The sequence below is a fragment of the Chionomys nivalis genome, chromosome 16, assembly GCF_950005125.1.
Source record: "Chionomys nivalis chromosome 16, mChiNiv1.1, whole genome shotgun sequence".
In the NCBI taxonomy this organism is placed as follows: domain Eukaryota; kingdom Metazoa; phylum Chordata; class Mammalia; order Rodentia; family Cricetidae; genus Chionomys; species Chionomys nivalis.
This window is the reverse complement of record NC_080101.1, coordinates 1026187-1048633: the sequence shown is the minus strand read 5'-3', so window position 1 is coordinate 1048633 and position 22447 is coordinate 1026187. Positions and strand designations below refer to the sequence as shown.

The following is a 22447-nucleotide window of genomic DNA, read 5'->3' as shown; positions in this document are numbered from 1 at the left end:
AGGACATTGAAAGATATAATCTAACTCTGTACAGGAAGAAAAGGACATAGTAGGAAAATGTAGCAAAGTCTGTAAAATAAATATAAAAATTACTGTTGTTTTTATAAAGTGGAGCTATTATTTAGACCTACAGCTATCATTGATGGATAAGAAAATGAGGCCCACGAGGTTTAAATAAACATCCCAAGTTTATGTAAAACAAAAAATACATTATGCAAATGTTGATGTCTTGATTTCAATACAAGGGCTTTTCTATTCTTAGAGTAAGTACAGTCTGACGGGGAAGGCAGTAAACAAGGGTCATGTCAAGAAATTAGGAAATTATGCCTACAACACTATTTGATATACATTACCTTACCAATCATGAATAGGACACTATTCCTATTATAGCTGAACTTTAGAAAGTGATAAACTATATTTAAGCATTTATCCAAGGCAATTTGCATTTTTGTTCTAAATAAAATGAGCCATAAAATTTTAACCCATTTGACTTCTTATAGATTATTCACCTGAGTTTGTCTTTGAAAGAATGTAGTGTCTATATATTTCCATGAAGAAAATTGAAAGAAATATTATTACTTCCCTTTTACAACAATAGGAGCAGGAGAAGGTTGACACAGGTTAGCTGAATAAATATGTATGTATCTTCATATTGGAAATTATCCTCAAGATACAAAATAAGTTAAAGAAAATGCTATGTAATGATACAAATGAATTTAACTTTAAGTCCTTTATCTAATTAAAAATGTCATTCTCTCAGTTATCTTTTCAGATCTTGCATTACAGCAACTCTAGTCAATCTTCTCTACATTTATTTTAAAACTAATTTAGAACCATAAATCTCTTGCAATGAATTTACTTGATCATCTTCCTCATTTATGTGCAGAATTTGCTAACCAACAAAAAGTTCATGTTCAAATGGCATTTTATAACAAAATAGAAACACAGAAAACAATCCAAAGAATCAATGAAACAAAAAGTTGGTTCTTGGAGAAAATCAACAAGATCGACAAACCCCTATCCAAACTAATTAAACAACAGAAAGAGAACACGCAAATAAATAAGATCAGAAATGAAAAGGGGGACAAAACCACAGACACAGAGGAAATTCAGAGAATTATTAGATCTTACTACCAATGCCTGTATGCCACAAAACTGGAAAATGCAAAAGAAATGGATATTTTTTTAGATAAGTACCATATACCAAAGTTAAACCAAGACCAGGTGAACAATCTAAATAGACCTGTTAGTCGCGAAGAATGAGAAGCTGTTATCAAAAACCTCCCTTCCAAAAAAAGCCCAGGACCAGATGGTTTCAATGCAGAATTCTACCAGAACTTCCAAGAAGAGCTAATACCTATACTCCTTAATGTATTTCACAATATAGAAACAGAAGAATCATTGCCAAATTCCTTTTATGAAGCTACAGTTACCCTGATACCAAAACCTCACAAAGATTCAACCAAGAAAGAGAATTACAGGCCAATCTAACTCATGAACATAACGCAAAACTTCTCAATAAAATACTGGCAAACTGAATCCAAGAACACATTAGAAAAATTATCCATTATGATCAAGTAGGCTTCATCCCAGAGATGCAGGGCTGGTTCAACATATGCAAATCTATCAATGTAATCCATCATATAAATAAACTGAAAGAAAAAAACCATATGATCATTTCATTAGATGCTGAAAAAGCATTCAACAAAATCCAACACTCCTTTATGATAAAGGTCTTGGAGAGATTAGGGATAGAAGGGCTCTACCTAAATATAATAAAAGTTATTTACAGCAAGCCGACAGCTAACATTAAATTAAACAGAGAAAAACTCAAAGCCATCCCACTAAAATCAGGAACACGACAAGGCTGTCCACTCTCTCCATACCTCTTTAATATAGTGCTTGAAGTTCTAGCAATAGCAATAAGACAACATAAAGGGATCAAGGGGATCGTATTGGAAAGGAAGAAGTTAAACTTTCGTTATTTGGAGACGATATGATAGTATACATAAGCGACCCCAAAAACTCTACCAAAGAACTCCTACAGCTGATAAACACCTTTAGTAATGTGGCAGGATACAAGATCAACTCTAAAAAATCAGTTGCCTTCCTATATACTAAGGATAAGGAAGCAGAGAGGGAAATCAAAGAACCATCACCTTTCACGATAGCCACAAATAGCATAAAATATCTTGGAGTAACTCTGACCAAGGAAGTGAAAGATGTATTTGACAAGAACTTTAAGTCTTTGAAGAAAGAAATTGAAGAGGACACCAGAAAATGGAAGGATCTCCCTGCTCTTGGATTGGGAGGATCAACATAGTAAAAATGGCAATTCTACCAAAAGCAATCTATAGATTCAATGCAATCCCCATCAAAATCCCATCAAAATTCTTCACAGATCTGGAGAAGACAATAATCAACTTTATATGGAAAAACAGAAAACCCAGGATAGCCAAAACAATCTTATACAATAAAGAATCATCTGGAGGCATTGCCATCCCTGACTTCAAACTCTATTACAGAGCTACAGTATTGAAAACAGCTTGGTACTGGCATAAAAACAGAGAAGTCGACCAATGGAATCGAATAGAAGACCAGGACTTTAACCCACAAACCTATGAACGCCTGATTTTTGATAAAGGAGCTAAAAGTATTCAATGGAAGAAAGAGAGCATCTTCAACAAATTGTGCTGGCATAACTGGATGTCAATCTGTAGAAGAATGAAAATAGATCCATGTCTATCACCATGCACAAATCTCAAGTCCAAATGGATTAAAGACCTCCATATCAGTCTGAACACACTGAACCTGACAGAGGAGAAAGTGGTAAGTACTCTACAACACATGGGCACAGGAGACCACTTCCTACGTACAACCCCAGCAGCACAGACATTAAGGGCAACATTGAATGAATGGGACCTCCTGAAACTGAGACGCTTCTGTAAAACAAAGGACACTGTCACTAAGACAGAAAGGCAACCCACTGACTGGGAGAAGACCTTCACCAACCCCGCAACTGACAAAGGTCTGATCTCCAAAATATATAAAGAACTCAAGAAACTAGACTGTAAAATGCTACTCAACCCAATTATAAAATGGGGCACTGAGCTGAACAGAGAATTCTCAACAGAAGAAGTTCAAATGGCCAAAAGACACTTAAGATCGTGCTCAACTTCCTTAGCAATCAGGGAAATGCAAATCAAGACAACTTTAAGATACCATCTTACACCTGTCAGAATGGCTAAAATCAAAAACACCAATGATAGCCTTTGCTGGAGAGGTTGTGGAGTAAGGGGCACACTCATCCATTGCAGGTGGGAATGCAAACTTGTGCAACCACTTTGGAAAGCAGTGTGGCAGTTTCTCAGGAAATTCTGGATCAACCTACCCCTGGACCCACCAATACCACTCTTGGGAATATACCCAAGAGATGCCCTATCATACAACAAAAGTATATGCTCAACTATGTTCATAGCAGCATTGTTTGTAATAGCCAGAACCTGGAAACAACCTAGATGCCCTTCAATGGAAGAATGGATGAAGAAAGTATGGAATATATACATATTAGAGTACTACTCAGCAGTAAAAAACAATGACTTCTTGAATTTTGCATGCAAATGAACGGAAATAGAAAACACTATCCTGAGTGAGGTGATCCAGACCTGAAAAGAGGAACATGGGATGTACTCACTCATAATTGGTTTCTAGCCATAAATAAAGGACATTGAGCCTATAATTCATGATCCTAGAGAAGCTAAATAAGAAGGTGAACCCAAAGAAAAACATAAAGTTATCCTCCTGGATGTTAACCTTCATCAGGCAATGAAAGGAGACAGAGACAGAGACCCACATTGGAGCACCAGACTGAAATCCCAAGGTCCAAATGAGGAGCAGAAGGTGAGAGAGCATGAGCAAGGAACTCAGGACCATGGGGGGTGCACCCACACACTGAGACAATTGGGATGTTCTACAGGTAACTCAGCAAGGCCAGCTGGACTGGGTCTGAAAAAGCATGGGATAAAACCGGACTCGCTAAACATAGCGGATAATGAGGGCTGCTGAGAAGTCAAGAACAATGGCACTGGGTTTTGATCCTACTGCACGTACTGGCTTTGTGGGGGCCTAGGCTGTTTGGATGCTCACCTTCCTAGACCTGGAAGGAGGTGGGAGGTCCTTGGACTTTCCACAGGGCAGGGAACCCTGACTGCTTTTTGGGCTACTGAGGGAGGGGGAGTTTATTGGGGCAGGGGGAGGGAAATGGGAGGCGGTGGCGGGGAGGAGGCAGAAATCTTAAATAAATAAGTAAATAAATAAATAACAAGAAAACAAATGGCATTTTATAAAGATAGACGTACATATAATCACAGCCGGCTAACCATAAAGCTTCATTCTTTACTTCTCTCTTTCAAGACATTCCTAAAGAAAATTTAAAAGATGTTTCTGAAATCCTAACTAAAATATGACTTTAAGAGGTACTTTAAAGAAGAGAAAAAAAATCAGTAAACTCAAGGCATTTTGTTAACATAAACATGAGTGAAGAAAATGGGGGTGTAGGAGGAGAGTGGTTATGGTTTTATAATTTCAAAAGTGCAACTAAAGGAAAAGTGTTACAGCTGTGGAGATTTGAATAAGAATGAGCCCCATAGGCTTATATGTGTGACTCTTTGGTCTCCAGTTGATGAACTGTTTGGAAACAATTACATGTTGTCTTTTATGTCCTTGTCAGAGGAAGTATGTCAGTGGGGGTGGATTTGATGTTTCAAAGTTCCATTCAAGCCCAGTTTCTCTCTCTGTCTCTGTCTCTGTATCTCTCTCTTTCTGCCTGCCCTTCATGAAGTAAAACTCTCAGCTACTGTTCCAGTGCCATGACTGTCTGCTTCCCCCCACAATGAACATGGACTAACCCTCTAAAATGGTAATCACGCCAATTAGATACTTTGTTTTAGAAGAGTTTCCATGGTTGTGATGTCTCATCACAGCAATAGAACAGTAATTGAGACAGAAATAGGTATCATTGCTATGATAGACCTGATAATGCTATTTGTTGGAAGACTATGGAAGAAATTTGAGACTTTGGAATAGAAAAGTAGTTGAGTACTTAAAAAGACACTTAAGGGCTCATCCTACGAGTAGCATAAGAGATAATAGAATAGAGGGTGATTCGAACTATAGAAGCCTTGCTTCAGAGATTTCAAAGGGAAAAACTATTAGTAAGTGACCTACAGAACATTTTTGAGATGTTTGGCAAAGAATATGGCTGCTTTATGCCCTTGTCCTAAGATCTGTCTGAGGTTAAATTGAAGAAATTTAGATTAATGTTATTGGCAGAGATTTTGAGACAGCCTAGCAGTGACAGTATTATGTACTGATCATTCTTATGAAGATCTACAATGAAAAAGCAACCATGGTACAAACCAGGCCTCAGTTTAAAGAGAAAAATAGCACCAGGAAATGTAACACTAGCCAAATCATAGCTCAAGGACATAAAAGGTTTAAAACAAGAACTTACTCAAAATGGAATAAAGAGAGTGATGCCCTCAGGGCAAGACCCCAAACATCTGAGTTTCCAACTTGGGAAAAGGAATTAAAGGAAAGCTTAAGTAGCAGAGAAAACAATCAACAGGAGAAAGCTTATGCAAATATAATTCAAGGAGGATACCAAGGTTCTCCAGCACTAGCAAGCAGAATAACTATGCAGCTTAGGCAAGGTGATTTTGGATTTAGAATCAATAATATAGGAAAGTGTTTGTGGACTCTTGGTGTGGGAGGTCCTTCTGTCTATCTGTTGCTTTTTTTGGTTAATGAATAAAGAAACTGCCTTGGCCTGTTCTTAGGGCAAAGATTAAGTAGGTGGGGAAAACTGGACTGAATGCTGGAAGAAGGAAGGCGGAGAGAGGAGAAGCAATGTAGCCCCTGCCGGACACAGACACAGGATGGAACTTTACCAGGTAAGCCACTGCCACGTGGCGATACACAGATTAATAAAAATGAGTTAAATTAAGATGTAAGATTTAGCTAATAAGAAGTTAGAGCTCATAGGCCAAGTGATGATCTAATTAATACAGTGATTATTATGGGATTCTGGGCACCTGGGAAACAAACAAGCGGCCTCCTCCAACAGACTCTTCCTTTATTGTTAAGAAAGGCTGCTTAGTCTAGGCTTGTGTAGGGCAATACAAGGGGTCATTGGGTGAATATGTGAAAGTGAAGTCTGGATTGCATTGGAGATCCCAAGATGCTGGAGATGCCAGAGCCATGAGGTACTTGGCAAAGAAAGTTTATAACAGGCTGTAGAACCTGCCCAAGAGAAAGAAGTGTGCTGCAGTCAGGAAGGAAAGAGCTGTCAAATAAACCTTTTGACAGCAGACCTGGAGCTGCAGAATGTGTAGTATCCCCTGCTGGATGGTCTTGCTTTGCTCTAGTATTTTCTCTCTTTTGGACTGGCAATGGGTATTCTGTGACACTGTATGTTGGAAATATGTGATCTGCTTTTTGCTTTTGTTTGTACATGGCGTTTCAGTTAAGAGATTTTCTTGAGTCTATGAAGAGATTTAGAATTCAGACTGTGAATGACTATAGAGACTTTTGAAGTTAGACTGAAAGCATTTTGTATTATGATATGGCTACAAGCCTATAGCACCCAGTGAGTGGAAATGTGGTAGTCTGAGCAAAAATAGTTCCATATGCTCGTCATTTGACTGCTTGGTGCCCAGTTAGTGGAACTGTTTGGGAAGGGTTAGAAGATAGACATTTTGGAGTAGATGTGGCCTTGTTAGAGGAAGTGTGACACTGGGCATAGGCTTTGAGGTTTTAAGAGCCCATGCAGCATCTCTTTCTAGAGACCTGCTGCCTGCAGATCAGGATGAGAAAGCCCCCAACTACTGCTCCATGCCATGTCTGTCTGACTCCCCATGATAATAATGGTGTCTCTTCAGAGAAATAGAACAATAATTAAAACAGAAGCAAAACACATTTTAAAGGTCTTTTTTCAATTCTCCTGCCTCTTAGAAATTCTAAGCTCTGACTGGGAATCAATCTATCTCAAGACCTAACAATAACACTCTTGGACATATACCCAAAGGATGCACACTCATACCACAAGGACAGAGAGGGAGAGCAAGGAAAGAGATATTTTGATTGAGGGAGCCATTATGGAGCTAGAAATAAATCTGGCACTAGGAAAATTCCCAGGAATCCACAAGGATGACCCCAGCTAAGACCCTAAGCAATAGTGGAAAGGATACTTGAACTGACTTTCCCCAATAATCATTATGATTAGTACCTTAATTGTCATCATAGAAAATTTATCCAGAAGCTGATGGAAGCATATGCAGATATCCACAGCTAGGACTAGGCTGAGCTCCCGGAGTCCAGTCGAAGAGAGGAAGGAGCAATAATACAAGAAAGGGATAAAGATCATTCTGGGGATAACCACAGAAACAGTTGACCTGAGCTAGAGGTAGCTCACTGACTCTAACTGACAGCTGAGGAACCTGCATAGGCCCAAACTTGGGTTGTTAAATATGGGTAAAAGTTGTGTGACTTGGGGCAGTCTGTGGGACCCCTGGCAATGGAACCAGGATTTATCCCTAGTACTTAAACTGACTTTTTGAGGACCATTGTATTAGGAGGGATACCTTGCTCAGTCTAGATATGAGGTAGGGCTTTGGTCTTGCCTCAAAACAATGTGCCAGACTTTGTTGACTCCCCAGGGGAAGGCTACCCTCTTTAACGAGTGGATGGGGGTGAAGAGGGTGGAAGATGGAGGGGAGCAAGAGAAGGGAAAGAGGAGGAAAAACTGGGATTGGTATGCAAAATTAGAAAAGGTTGTTTTAAAATAAATAAATAAATAAAACTAAAATGAAATTCTAAGCTCTGAAAAGAACTAGTTCCATATCCCTTTCTCTAGAGCACTGCAAACAGACATCCCTGTGCCTATCTCAAGTGCTTGCCTCACTCAATATTTGTGCTTTTAACCACTTACCTCTTTCTCCTTATGATTGCTTTTTGAGTACTAAAAAGGATCAAGTTTGGAATGAGTTATGATTGTTCCATAGTAAATTGGTTTCCTTAAAATATGATACATATATATATATATCTTTTGAATATATATATGTGTGTGTATATATATATATATATATATATATATATATATATATATATCCTTTTGAATATATAGAAATAAACCCCAGGCTTCAAATGTATTTATCCATGTAGTAAATCAGGGACCTGTGAGAGATAGCACATTTTCATATTATACTTTATCCGTAAAAATGCAGAGGTATTGCTTTCTGTTCGACAAAAAAGGAAACTCATGAGTACCTTACCTGCTCTGTAGTCCTCTAATGTGGCATAAGGCATTCAACTGACCATAATTAATGGTCTTGTTTAGTTTCAGGCCTGCAAAAATAAATCAATTAAAGCTTGAGTAATTTTCTGTTATCTTATTAAGCAGGTATGTAAATAGTACTTAATTGTAAACATTCATCATACTAAAAAAAATTCAGTGATCATGAAGTAAGATATTGTATTCACAGTCTTGAATAAACAAACAATTCAGTATGAGGATCAAAGTGAGTATATAATTCTCTTTTAAGATGTGTTTTGGTGATATCTACTCATGACATCTTCCTCTTTTCTCCTCCTGTTCTCCTCCATCTATCATTCCCCAGCGAACTTCAAATATATTTTCTAGTTGCTTCCCCCAGCCCTCCTTCAACTACTCAATGCCAGCAGTCAAATACAAAAGATACCCTTTACAAAGCCCCTTTAAAGCCTGTGCCTTCAAGGCCTGCTCTTTCTTTTCCATCTTCCTTCAGAGGCATCCTTTTGTACTCCCTTCCTCCAATCCCATCTGCCCCACCACCACCCACTGCCTTCCTTTGCCCTCCCATCAGAAAACCCTAACAAAAAGACTGTATGATTTAGTTTTAGTGTCATATAGAATTATATTCATTTTAAATGAATCAACTTATAACTTTTATATACATAAAATATTTGACAACCTATTATTTCTGGTGTGATCTACATAAAATGTTAGTCCTAATAAACTAGACTTCTAAGCACATGGATTAGAAAGAGACCTGTATGAAATTCATATTAATTCATATTTCTTATGTGGTTGACTTGTAGGCTCAGTAATAACTCCAGTGAGTGGTATGGAAAAGAGCAGAACATCCCAGAGATTTGGGGAAGAGCTTTAATCTAAGAAATTCTGACCACGAAAAGCAGACTCAAAAAAATAGAATATTATCCTTCAGTTAGGACAATCTACAAAATAATTATAGAATAAAGATTTTAAGAATAAGAATTGCTAGCAAAGAATAAAAAATTAATATTTCACTTGTTTATTTTATTTTTTACAGAAATACTTGCGTGAAAAAAAAGCTAACAGGAGACCAAGTTTTCATGCTTAGCTTGGAACAAAACAATAAGCTAAAACAGTGTGGACTATGAAGCACTTACAGACTTGTAGAAAATTTAATTCATCAAAATGTCTTCATCATTGAAACTCTGCTCTTAGAGGTGTGTGTTACAAGGATTCTTATATGAAGTTTTATCCAGGTAATAGATGTCTTTGAAAGCAGATTGTTTAAAAATGAAAAGACTAAACTTTCAATGTGAAATTACAACAATGGATAGACCAGATGTTGATCTTTCCTACTGATCAAATTTATTACAGGGATAAAACTTACTTTCCAAAGCTGCAAAGTTTACATTTTTTTTTCCTAGACTTGTTTTTCAGTTATGAAAGCTTTGGCCCAGCTTTTGACAAAAGCAACAGGGGCTTAACCTTAGAATGGGGTTAAAACCTAGGCTTTTAACCCGAGTATGTGTGAAAAAGACTTTGAAGCTCACGACTATAAATTAATCCTACACTAGAAACCCACCACGCAATTAAAAATTCAATTGTATATAGTCATATTGGGTATTAATCTACTGAATATTATTAAAATGGAAAAATTCTACTGTCGTATGTTATAATATTTGTTCCAAGTTAATTTATTTTGGGCTGGAGAGATGTCTCAGAGGTTAAGAGCACTGGCTGCTCTTCCAGAGGTCCTGAGTTCAATTCCCAGCGACCACATGTTGGCTCACAACCATCTATGCTGAGATCTGGCGCCCTCCTCTGGCGTGCGGGCATACATTGAGGCAGAATGTTGTATACATAATAAATAAATCTTTTTTTTAAAAAAAAGTTAATTTATTTTCATTTTTCTGACATATAATAAAGTATCAATGGATTGTTCTCTTAATAAAATGTGGTCAGACACACACAGTATTTCTCAAGAGTTACATATTTAATTGCTTTCTCTCCATTTTTATTTGCTAAAAATATCTTTACCCAACACTCAAATAAAAATTTTCAGAAAAATAGTTTCTATTTAAAAATTATTAAACAATTATATTGTGTATATTGGAGATCACCGCATGATGCTACCAGGCAGGTAGGCAGTAAAAAGGTTATCATGGTGAAGTTGATTATCTGAACATACTTTTATTTTGCCAATAGAAAAGCCAACACATACGCATTTAACAAAATCCCTAACAGAATACAACTACTAATTTTGTTTCTTATCATAAGAGCAATTTTAATCAAATCTTTAACTCTCAGTAAAAAGAATTCCCAGAATAGTATAGCTGTTGAAGAAATGTCACAATGACCCCGTGGAAATGTCCAAGTATAGTCATTTGAAAAACAGAAGGCTGAGACCTGTGCACACTAATAATTGAACCAACCTCAAGTAGAACCTTTCTTTCTATAATTATCAGTGCACAGACGTGAGTTTGGTAGCCATACTAACATAAATGTTAACAACAAACTTGTTGCAGATTTTATATTGTAATAAGAAAATATTGAACTTTAGTACAAGTCTGGAGTATTAAGAAGAAGCTGAACAGAAGAAAATTAAAGGATTGTAAGCATGACTAAGTATTTTTATATACTTGGATAAGTGGTCCAATCTAGGAAAAGTCTATATATGTTAAGAAAAGTCTATATATGTTAAGAGTTCATTCAGACTAATGGTCAATAAGAAACTTATTTACATCTTTTTATCTGATTTTTATTTCATAAAATTCTGAACTTAATCTTTCAAATAATATTGAATAAACATAGCACTTGATACAACTAAATAAACCATTAAGACGGGCCTACTTTCAAACCATGAACCTCACCTACCTACCTTAGTTGATGCTAGCTCCAGAATGGTCTGCAAGCCAGCTTTGTTTCTGAGCCTCCTTTGCCTGGAAAATAGCTTTGTTCCTCTCCTATTTCTTTCTCTGACTCCATTCATCTCCACACCTAGAGGCACAGTTTTGTTGACAAGTCACCTTTGTCAAATAGATACCACCTTCGTCACCTATTTTCCCCTCTGCCTGCTTCCTTTTCCTCACCCACAAGTCTACTTCCAACCTATCTGTGTTTCAGGAGGCATCTTTTAATGGTGGAATTAAACAGCTAATGTTCCAGCTTTACCTGGCCTCGCTCCAGCATTAACACAGGCCAGCTTCTTACATGAGAAATACAACCACAGAAAACAAGCTCACATGCACAAGTGAGATGCAAAAACAAAAACACGAATGACGAAGACAGACTATTACCAAATCTACTAGTCCTGTAGAAATGTTAAGAGAAATTTACCTATATGAACTCAGGACACTGAATCCAATGAACAATACATACTGTTTTTAAAGAATTCAAGGAGTTTTATAAAAAGACACAAACAGTGCAATGAGCTTCAAGAGAATAACAATATGTACCTGAGAAAATAAAAATATATGGTGAAGCAAAATGACAAAGAAAGCTTTAAATTTAAAGTCAGAATTGAATAAAGAGTTGGAAATATTAACAAGAACTCACCTGTAATAAAAATATAACTAAAAAGCTCACCAACTCCAGTTGGACAGGGAAGGAACCAGCATAGGAAGAAATTAGACCCTCTGAATGTGGCTGACAGTTGTATGACTGGGGAAGACTACAGTGCCCGCCAGGATTGGCTTTTTGAAAACCCATTCTCTTGGGAGGGCCTTAGACCTTCCCCAAAACAATGTGCCTCACCTTCTCTACCCCATCCACTTCTCACATGTATAAGAATAAATTAAAAATATATCTGTAACCATAATGTAAAACCTATGTCAAAACATAGACACAGGCAAGAGCTTTCTGAACATTACGCAATAGGATAGGAATTAACCCTAAGAATTGACAAGTAAAATTACATAAAATTAGAGAACTTCTGTACAGCCAAGCAAACAACCAGTGGAGTAAAGAGATATATTTATATAGGAGGAAATCTTTGCCATCTTACTTTATTCATGGGGTTAATGTTCAAAATATATTAAAAAACTGGAAAATTAAACTAAAACCCAATTCTTTCAATCAATAAATGGTCCAGTGAACTGAATAGATATTTCTGAGAACATAAAACACTAATGGCTAATGGACATGTTTTAAAGTATAAAAAATCCTAAATTTTAAGTAAATACAAATTGAAAATAATCCGAGATTTTATTTCACCCCAGTCAGAATGGCTAACATCAAGAAAAGAAATGAACCAACATGGCGGTGCATGCCTATAATCCCAGCATTCAGGAAGCAGAGGCAGGCAGACCTCTGAAAATCCAAGCCAGCTTGTCTATGTAAGTTCAGGACCAGCAAGGATACATAGTGAAATACTGTCTAAAAAAGAGAGAAAATAACTGAGCAGTTTGTCTTTCTATATATTTGTGCATAAACCTACATATATGAACATATATAGGGATGTAACAATAAAATTCAAAGAAAAGGATGCTATCAACTTGAGAGAAGGGATCACAGAAGGGGTTCTAGAGAACATAATAGGGGCTGGGGAAGGAAAAGAGAAGGAGGGGAAGAAACTGATATAATTGTATTTCAACTAAAAGCATATTAAAAGGAAGAAACTATTTACACATTCAATTACATGTCCATGAATCCCAAATGAATTATGTTGAGTAGAAGAAACAGATTCAAAAGATCCTAAATAGATGATATTCTGAAACAGGTGAAACTCTAATGATAGAGGCCAAGTCAGTCAGTGACATAGCCTGAGGATGGGGGAAGAATATTTGATGACACAGAAGAGGGTAGTGGGTATTTGAGAAAGTGATGTAATTGTTCCATATATTGATTACAGTGGTGGTAAGAAAATAAAGTGGTGATTATACATTTCTCTATTTAGAAGTATGCACCAAAGAACAAATTTTACTATTTTTAAAGTAAGAATAAAATTTAAAACCCTAAAGAAAGAGAGAAGAAAAGGAAGAAAGCAAAACACAACCACCAGCAACTGCTGTGTGAGCATGTTTATCTGGAAAAACAGGAAGCTGTAATCTCCCCTGATGTACGAAATGGTGCAGCCATGCTAAAAATCAGCATGTAGATTTCTGAAAAACCTAAATCCCTGCTATGAGCAAGTCACGAGAGAAAAGCAGAGGACATTTGAACATGAGAAGAGAGAGAAGGCGGCAACCCAGTAATCTTATAGAAGCCTTTTCATCCGTAGAGCAAGACCTACTGCACAATGAACACCTGCCTGGGGTCCTTTCCCGTTCACCACTGTAGACCTGTAATTTTCTATATTGTCACAAGAAACCTCATGTGGAGAGTATCTGTGTTGAAACCCTGGTGCAAATTTAGTGGCTTCTGGCTTCACGTTATCAGATTGTAATTTCAGCTGTTGCATCTCTGGAGCTACCTGACATGTTTCTCTTACGAGAAAAAGGGAGAGGAAAAAAACAGTTTCTTAGCAACTTTCTATATGTAGCCTCCAGGATGGTATATATAACAAACACCTAGGCAACTGTGTGCTCTCCTTAGAGTCCTGTCCCACACTTGGGTGTACCATACTTTCTTCTGAGTAACTTTCTGTTAACCTTCATGCTTAAGGCTATGTTAAAATAGCTTTAATATAATTCCCAACTCTAATTAGCTATACTAGCTAATTTTGATAATCTTTTTATTGTCAAATCATAAATCCCTACTTTGCCTGAATTGGCAAAAGTCTAGGGTAGCTCCTTAAGCTGCCAAGGGTGGCAGGGTGGTGCTGTGTGTCAGTCACAACACTGCTGAGTTAATCACTCCTGAAAATCTTCTCTCAAAGGACTCAAAGCCCTACCACAAAGGCAACTGCATGTCCATGTTATTGATACATTATTAACAATAGTGATATGTCTATCAACAGATGAATGGGTAATGTAAGCTACATATACACAAAGGAATTTTATTCATCCTTAAAAAGTGTGAAGTTACTAGGACTCTAGGAAAATTGATGTAACTAGAAAGTCTCATGATAAAAAAATAAACCAATAAAATAGATAAACAATGAATACTTTCCCTTATACTCTTAAATGTGGATTCCAGATTTTAATGTGTATATTTTGCATATATGAGTGTAAATATAAAATTCAGGAAACTACAGAGGGATATGAGAGGAAAAGGAATAGTCTTTAGGGAAGGATGAGGAGGAAAAGAGAATCTAAGGAAGCAGAAGGCTAATATGGAAACCAAGATAACCAAGGTGAACAGGGGAAGAAAAGTGAAGAAAGAAGGTAAAAAAAAAATATATAGTATGCACCAGAACATCACAATGAACTCATTTCGTCAATAGCAATTTTGAATTACTAATATGATTTAAATTATGCATGGTATGTTTGTCTGATTTTAAACAACAAAATTACCTAGAAGCAAATTTGCATTTTATGGTTCAGTATCCAGTGATCATGAGATAGGAAAAACAGCAGTTATTTTAATGTAAAACAACAACAACAAAAACATAAAACAAGAAACAAAAAACCAAAAACAGATGTAGAGAGTTGTCAGACAGGTGTTCCAGATGGACAAGGCAAAGGAGAAGCATCAATTGACACCTAGGAAACAGCTGCCACAGTCTCCCTGGTGAAGCCGAGAGGAGTGGGTGAATTATTCAACTCTGGCTGCTGAATACTTATTGCTTGGGTAGGAAAAGAGGAACAATGCCAAGGAACAGAACAAAAAAAGCACTGAACACGTTCCTTAGCCTTTGCTTCAACTGTCTTCCAGTATCTCTCTAATACCACTATGAATAGATTTGAACAGCAAGCAGAGCATTGGGTTTAAATAGATAAGAGTTTAATAAAGTATACACAATCAGACTGATTTTATTACATTCAAAAACATTAAAAATAACACAACTAAAATGAATAAATTATATACATGCATGTTAAAAAGATGCTCCTTTTTATAATATCATTATATGCAGTATCATTAAGTAAAAACAATACCATATAAGAAAACAAAATATCTTAAAACACATCTTGAAGCTGGGCTATGGTGGCACACACCTTCAATTCCAGCACTCAGGAGGCAGAGGCAGGCAGATCTCTGTGAGTTCGAAGCCAGACTGGTCTACAAGAGCTAGTTCCAGGACAGCCTCCAAAGCTACAGGGAAACCCTGTCTCGAAAAAACAAAAAACAAAACACAACAACAACAACAAAAAAAACGCACATACCTTGAAAAAGATAGCCCATGTTCAATGAAAGCATCAATACTTTTTAAATGCCCATACTATCCCATATTATTTACAGATTCAGTACAACCCTACAATAATCTCAATGTTATTTTTCACCAGTATAGAAAGTCAGTCTTAAAATTCATAAGGAACAAAACCAAAGGACTGCACAATCAAAGCAATCTTTATAGAAAAGATCAGAGCTCATTCGAAAGAAAAATCTTATAAAAAGTTTATAATCAAAATAGAACCAGATTTTCAGCTAATTTTCAATGATGGTCGTGAAAACACAAATGCAGAAAAAATAATCTCTTCAAGAACTGTAAAAATTCGATATCCATGTGAGGAAGAAAAAAAGAGAAAATGTTGGTTCTTTTGCACATGACATAAAAAAATCAGGCAAATGAATTAAAGATTTAACTACAAATCCTGAAATTGTAAAATCCTAGGGTAGGTAGATAGGGGAAATGCTGCAATAGCAAGGGTCAGAGAAATATTTTCTTGTATGCAACACCAAAAAGCCATAGGTAGCAAAAGCAAAAGAGAAAAATGAAATGTATGCATCTAAAATTCCACTGAGCAGTAAAAGAATCATTTAACACTGCAGAGGCGGGAACAGAATGAGCAGCAATGCTGGCAAGCCATGTATGTAAGAGACTGCCTGTGGATTTCCCTGGGGAAACACCAACATCTGGAAAATTTGGATAATACCTATCAAGAGATGCCAGATATCCAACTTCTCTAGTTCAATAGATGTGCCCAAATTTGCATTCTTGGTATGATAAAACACTGACCAAAACAAAAACAAACAAAACAACAACAACAACAAACATTGTTGTTTATTTTCGCTTATAGGTTCAAGTTCATCATCTTGAGAAGCCATTGTCTAAGGAAGTCTGTGTGCTGGAGTGCTTCTATTCTCCTGTACCCATATACCACTCTTCTGAGCATTTGAATGTCTAATTAAGGCTTATGCTTGACCCACCATCATCAATTCCCAAAGATCAGTATTGATAGATTCAAGGGATAGCAATCATCATTTTAACTACAGAATCATTTTATTTTTATAAACAATAAATAATGAAATCATCATTTTATTATATATATTATTGAAAATGTAAACTGTGTGACACAATGATAAATTTTTGGCCACATCATGAAAGCTATAAATACCAGATTATAGACAATGAATTGTAACCTATGATTTGGAGAACAGAAGAAACCTTAGCTTCAGATTAGAAATTAATGTGACTAAATTTCTTTCATCATTCCACAAGATAAGTATCTGGTTCCTTTAAGTATCTGGTTAGTTCAGTGACAATCAGAGGTTGTGCCTACCCAGATGAGTGGCTGACCTTACAATAGTACTGATAATAGAATTCTAATTTATGAGGTAGACTGAGGACAGAACAGTAGCATTCCTCAGGGAGACTTAGGCTGAGTAAACAAATTTGATTTGCGAAGATTTTCATTTACTTCACCACTTCCTGTTCAGGCATAACTGGGCTCAACCTGAATTCATAGAATTTAATTTATAAAAGCCACTCACTCTTCTATATACCAACAGATAAGAGTAGGCTTCACTCATCATAAAATCTTCTTGGCCTTAGAAGCAGGTGGAGACTGCTACAGATCCACAACTATCAAATGCAGAGAATAAGTGCTCACTGGGTACCCAATACCATGTGATATATTGCCAATACAGCCCATAAACCCATGACTCAGTGAAAAATCAAGAAAGTGCATACCTAAAGGTTCTAAGAGTGACAGGACAGAGATGTCTGCTGCAAGAGAGCATCTTCTATATATGACAGAGAAGTTTCAGCAATATGGGTGCCTAAAAATGACCTGCATAATCATAACACATTATTGACATGCCAAGCTGGAGGAAGAAATTTCACAAGGTCCCACCCAGAGATGAAGACAACTCAATCTCACAGCAAACCCCTGGATTGTCAAGTTTTTACAACCTTTCCGCCCTGCCTTCCACAATGTCCCTGAACCTAAAGTGCAAAAATATTTGCCGATGAGTCCGTTGGAACTGGGCTCTAAACTCTGCATTTTGATTTTTATTTTCCACAGTGGTCTTTGTTTCAAACAGAAATTTCTATGATGAGTGGTGAAAACTGTGTTTGTCTGGGCATAAACTCATGTTTATAGATTGTTATTAGGGATTATGCTAGTTTAGTAAATTAGTGGTAGTAGACTCTCCTCTAATAACTACAGTTTAATTCATTTTTTGATAGTAAATTTTCTAGTTTATAAGCTCATGTGTCCAACACAGGGGATGAGCACTGTGATAGGGTAACGAACCCAAGTGTTCAACCCTAAAACACAAGTACAAAGGAACAACACTAAATGGATTCACTGGGTTTCTTGGTTATTTGTTTTTGGTCTTGGTGTGTGTGTGTGTGTGTGTGTGTGTGTGTGTGTGTGTGTGTGTGTGTATGTGTGTAAAACAATAATAATCATTAGGAGATTATAAATTTGGGAAAATGGGATAAGATATGAGGAGTTCAAGGAATGATAGAAATATAGTATTCCAATATGAAATTCTCAAAAATAATTAAATTTTTATATTAAAAAAATCCACTCAAATTTGTCTAACCAAGGTATGTATATATTGAGATAGTTGTGAGAATTGTAATTTTAGGAAAATATTTTTTAACAAGGCCTTGAAGTATAGTCCAGACAAATCATTTTGCCTTTTTCCTTTAATGGTACAGCACTGGTATTAGAGGCCTGTGCCACATTGCCCTGCTTCCTTTTTTTGTTTTTCTTTTGTTTGTTTTTGTTTTCCAGTGAAACATCCAATTTTTCTCCATGGTATTAACAACAAAAGGTGACTTTTACTCTGAAAAATAATTTTTAAAATCTTTCAATGCCTTGTTCCCTGAGTTTTTCCTGGAATTATCCATACTTACTATTTCTACAAGTATAGAGAAACACACAAATATTCAATGTCTTTTGTTTTTCTATTTTTCTTGAAACTTCTGTTCTTACTCTGGCTTCTTTTATATTCAATTATCTTTTTGATGTTGTTTCTTTAGGTATTACAATAAGCTTCTATGATTTTCTCCTCTATTGCACTTGCTCCCCCCCACACACCAGTGCCTCTAGAGGTTTGAGTAGTTTAAGACATTTAAATGGTGCCACATTCACTTTTCTAAATACATGTTTTTAAGACCCCTTTCATATTTAACTACTAGAGAACTCTCAAATGCAGAAAATGCCCTTGAAGTCTTAGCATGGCAGCATGCTATTTCCAGGCTTTCAGCAAATGCACACTCTAAGATGGAAAGGAACAGACAAAACCATTCACTTAAGAGTTCTACCTTACTTCCAAATTCCCTATAGGGTCTGCATTCTTGAACTCTTTTATTTTTCTTTCATATCCTAAGAAGTGAGAACCAGTAACATACACCCGCTAATGTCTTGCAAAATTTGAGTGCTTTGCAACCTGACAAAGGTCAGTGTCACGCATCAATCTCTCCAAGACTATCTAATAGTTGAAGTGTACAATCTATTTTTAAATTTTTTTCAGAAAGATAAGCCTAAGAAAAGTGAGGAAAATAGAGGAACATCATATTAATGAAACAAACCTCACTGGATCATACTCCTAAGGGCAAGGGGGAAGGTGGACTCCTACATTCCACTAACACTCTTTCCCTTCCTTCCATTGTTCGAAGAAATCAAATTATAATAGTGGGTCAGTGAGAGTCCTCCCAACATCCATTATTACACTCATGGGGGAAAACCACTCTAAGCTCTTCTAACTGCAAGGTCTTTGAAATAACTCTCATCTAGAGTAAAATATAAAAAATACTTCTCCGTTCCTGAACAACAACAACAAAAAATCAATCCTGTTCCTGGGGTTACCAAGCTGTAAAGAATCCTGAGTTCAAAGCAGGATGTTATAGAAAGCCAGAAACTGACTCAGGAGCCTGACCTATGTACACTGTCTGGAAATCCTAATTTCAGAAGCAACGACAACTAGAGCAGTGATATGTGGAGTCCCTTGCATCAGAAGGTTAGCAGACAAAATGACAAAATTGAAATTGATATCTCTAAAGGCTATGCTGCTGTTTTCATGAGTAGTGTTCTTTAATTTACATGGGGGATATTCTGAGGAGACCCCACCCCTTCCCAATTGTGACTCCGACTGTATGATATGTAAGCCTCTTTACCTTTGATTATGAGAGAGAGCTTGTATTCCTTTTTCCTTTCCCTTGCAAGCGATTACCAGAAACATCTTTGAAACATAGATGTGTTGTGTTGAAATTCCGGAAATCACAAGTCTGAAGTGATTTATTTGGGCTAGCATCAAGTTATCAGCAGGATGATGGTGCTCCTGAGACCATAGGAGAGAATTCATGACTCTTTTCTAGCTTCTTGACACTGTCCAGATGCCTCCCTGTCTCATGTCTTCCCTCATCTTCAAAGCTAATGGCTAGTCGTCTTTTTCACGTCTCCTTTCTCTGATAAGTCTTGATGATTTCAATATGCACTGTGGTGTCTGAGGTTCTCTCCAATCAGCAGCAACTGATTTAACTGCCTTAAATCTACCTGTAGACATAACAACTCCCTTGTTTTGGTAGCATCTTAGCATATTCAAAGTTTCTGGAATTTGGGGTGTGGATACCATTCTGGGTATTGCTCTGCCTACTACAGACATCACAAGGTTTTTGTGAGAAATAAATGAAACAATATAACATGGAAAGTATGCATTGTCTGTAGAAAGTGTTCAGTAAATGTTATTCACGTGAACATATTTAATAAGAAAGCAAATATGCACCCCCAAGTCTAATTTTACTGACCAAATTCAAAGCAAAGAAAGGTGTGTGTGGTGACTAGATGTTGTAGGTATTTAACCAAGCATCCCAATTTATGTACATTGTACTTTTACAGCTCCCACGTGAAACAGGTTAAGTCACTCTACAGATAAAGAATTGCCACTCTCAGGTTTCACGAGATTATTGTTTCAGCTGTGACAAGGAAAAATGTGCCAAGGAAAACTGTAGGCTTGCTGGAGTTCACACAAAGCCCGAGCCATTAAGCAAGCAGGACACATTTCAAAAGGGCAGTCACAGGCACAGAGCATCCACCAAGGACCTCTACCGAGAAATCCAGGAGTGCTGCTGTCTGCTGCTCTCCATTATGCTCCATTCAGCTCTGAGATCTAAATTACTGCCAATTTCTCATCTTTTAATCACTTCACAGAAGTCAAGTGTCCTTGGCAGAGACTGCAGAGGGCAGCAACATCTCATCCCATTTGATTCTAAATTAATTTGATCTTTTAACTCACAACTATCATGCTTTCTGGGCTGATAAAAAAATATCTTAGGGCAATTTATTTTTTCACAAATAAAACCTGATAGGGACAAAATTGCTTGAATACATACTTCTACTTAAATAGACACAGAAAATTTTGAATCCACCTATGAATACTTTTACTCTAGGAATAAATATATAAAATTACAAATATATATTTATTAATTTATATAATTAATTGTAAGAATTTTGTATAATATATATTTAATATTTCTACATGTGTTGATATATATATATACACACATATATGTGCATATATATAGGATACACCTTCAAAAGTTATAAGTCTCTGTTTTTATATCTTTTCTTTGGAAATGATGACACTGAAATTTTAAACTTTTTCTAGAAGTTAACTCTTAGAGGAAGATAGAAGAAAATACTAGAAATAACTCCTTATTGAGCTTTGAGTCATAAGTATTTCCTATGTTATCTAAGGTTGTTTGTAATTTCAAGGCAGACATTATTGTCTGTTACTATTAAGTACTCTGGTGTCCAACAGATCCAAGAGTTGCACAGCTATAGCCCGACATACTACCTTAGAACCACATGCTGAGCATACATTGACTGCATACAATAAATACTGTTCAAAGCCTAAATTTCAAAACATTTAATTCTGTATTCATAAATCCTATGACATGATAAACCAAAAGGTAAAATCGACATATATTTCACTCAGAAGAATGGAAATTACCTTTATCACCTCATAAACTTAAAATGAGAATTCTCTAGGGAAAATGTACTCAGAACAGCAGAACTCAGTGTAGAGAACACAAGGTTTTCCAGAAGCAGATGCCTGTAGCTTCCTGTAATCTCAAATGGATTCCATTTTTCTCTCCTCCTTAAAAGTATTTTTATATTTATATAGAAGGGGCACACTGTTGAATTTGTAAAATCTCACCAAAACCCTCATTTTACAAAAAACAAAACAAAAAAAAAAAAACCCCACAGTATTCCAGACCTAAATTATTGAAATAGCCACAAATAGATAAACCAGTCCTATAAACTATGCTCTTCCATTACTAGATGGTCAGAGCAAGTCTCTGTATTTCTACTGACTTTCAAATCCCGATTTCTCACAATGAAGCAAGCACCACTGAACACAGTAACAAAAACAAGGGACTTTTATAAACATGTCACTTGCCTGGTATGTTGCGAAGCGGAGGAGGAGGCACGTTGTTAACGGCTACCATGTGAGCCAAAATAGCCGTTGGAAGAGAGTTCATCGGCATTTTGGTAGCTTAGAGGGAAATGGGCAGCAACTACTTGACTGGTAGAGGACCATCCTTATCTTCTTATCATCATAAAGCTGAACCTTCCAGGCCTCTCTGATAGGCCAAGCCCACAGAATCTTCTTGTTCACAGTTCTGATGTAAGAATGGGGGCTAGATCAGTAAGAACTCTAGTCTAGGTCAGTGGATGAATGAGAGAAGTGAACTAACTACAGGGCTAAGGAAAATGAAGAATGACACTCTTAAGTCACAGGGTGAACACAATCTAAAGTACTCATAAGTTTTAAGTCAGGATTTTTTTGTTTGTCTTCATGATTTAGAATTCTTTTCTTTCCCACTTGGTCATAACAAAACAAATCCATTTTGTAGACCCA

General features: G+C 36.5%; 1 protein-coding gene across 1 annotated transcript in view; it reads right to left on the bottom strand.

The window, feature by feature from the left end:
* Cnbd1 (cyclic nucleotide binding domain containing 1) overlaps positions 1 to 22073 on the bottom strand; it is a 251231-nt gene extending 229158 nt beyond the window's left edge. Inside the window, exons 1-2 of the mRNA XM_057791198.1 lie at positions 21986 to 22073; positions 8331 to 8403 (exon numbers count right to left, since the gene is read on the bottom strand). Of these exons, the coding sequence (XP_057647181.1) occupies positions 8331 to 8403; positions 21986 to 22073 (161 nt within the window). The remainder of the gene's footprint in view (positions 1 to 8330; positions 8404 to 21985) is intronic.
* Between the last annotated feature and the right edge of the window lie 374 nt (positions 22074 to 22447).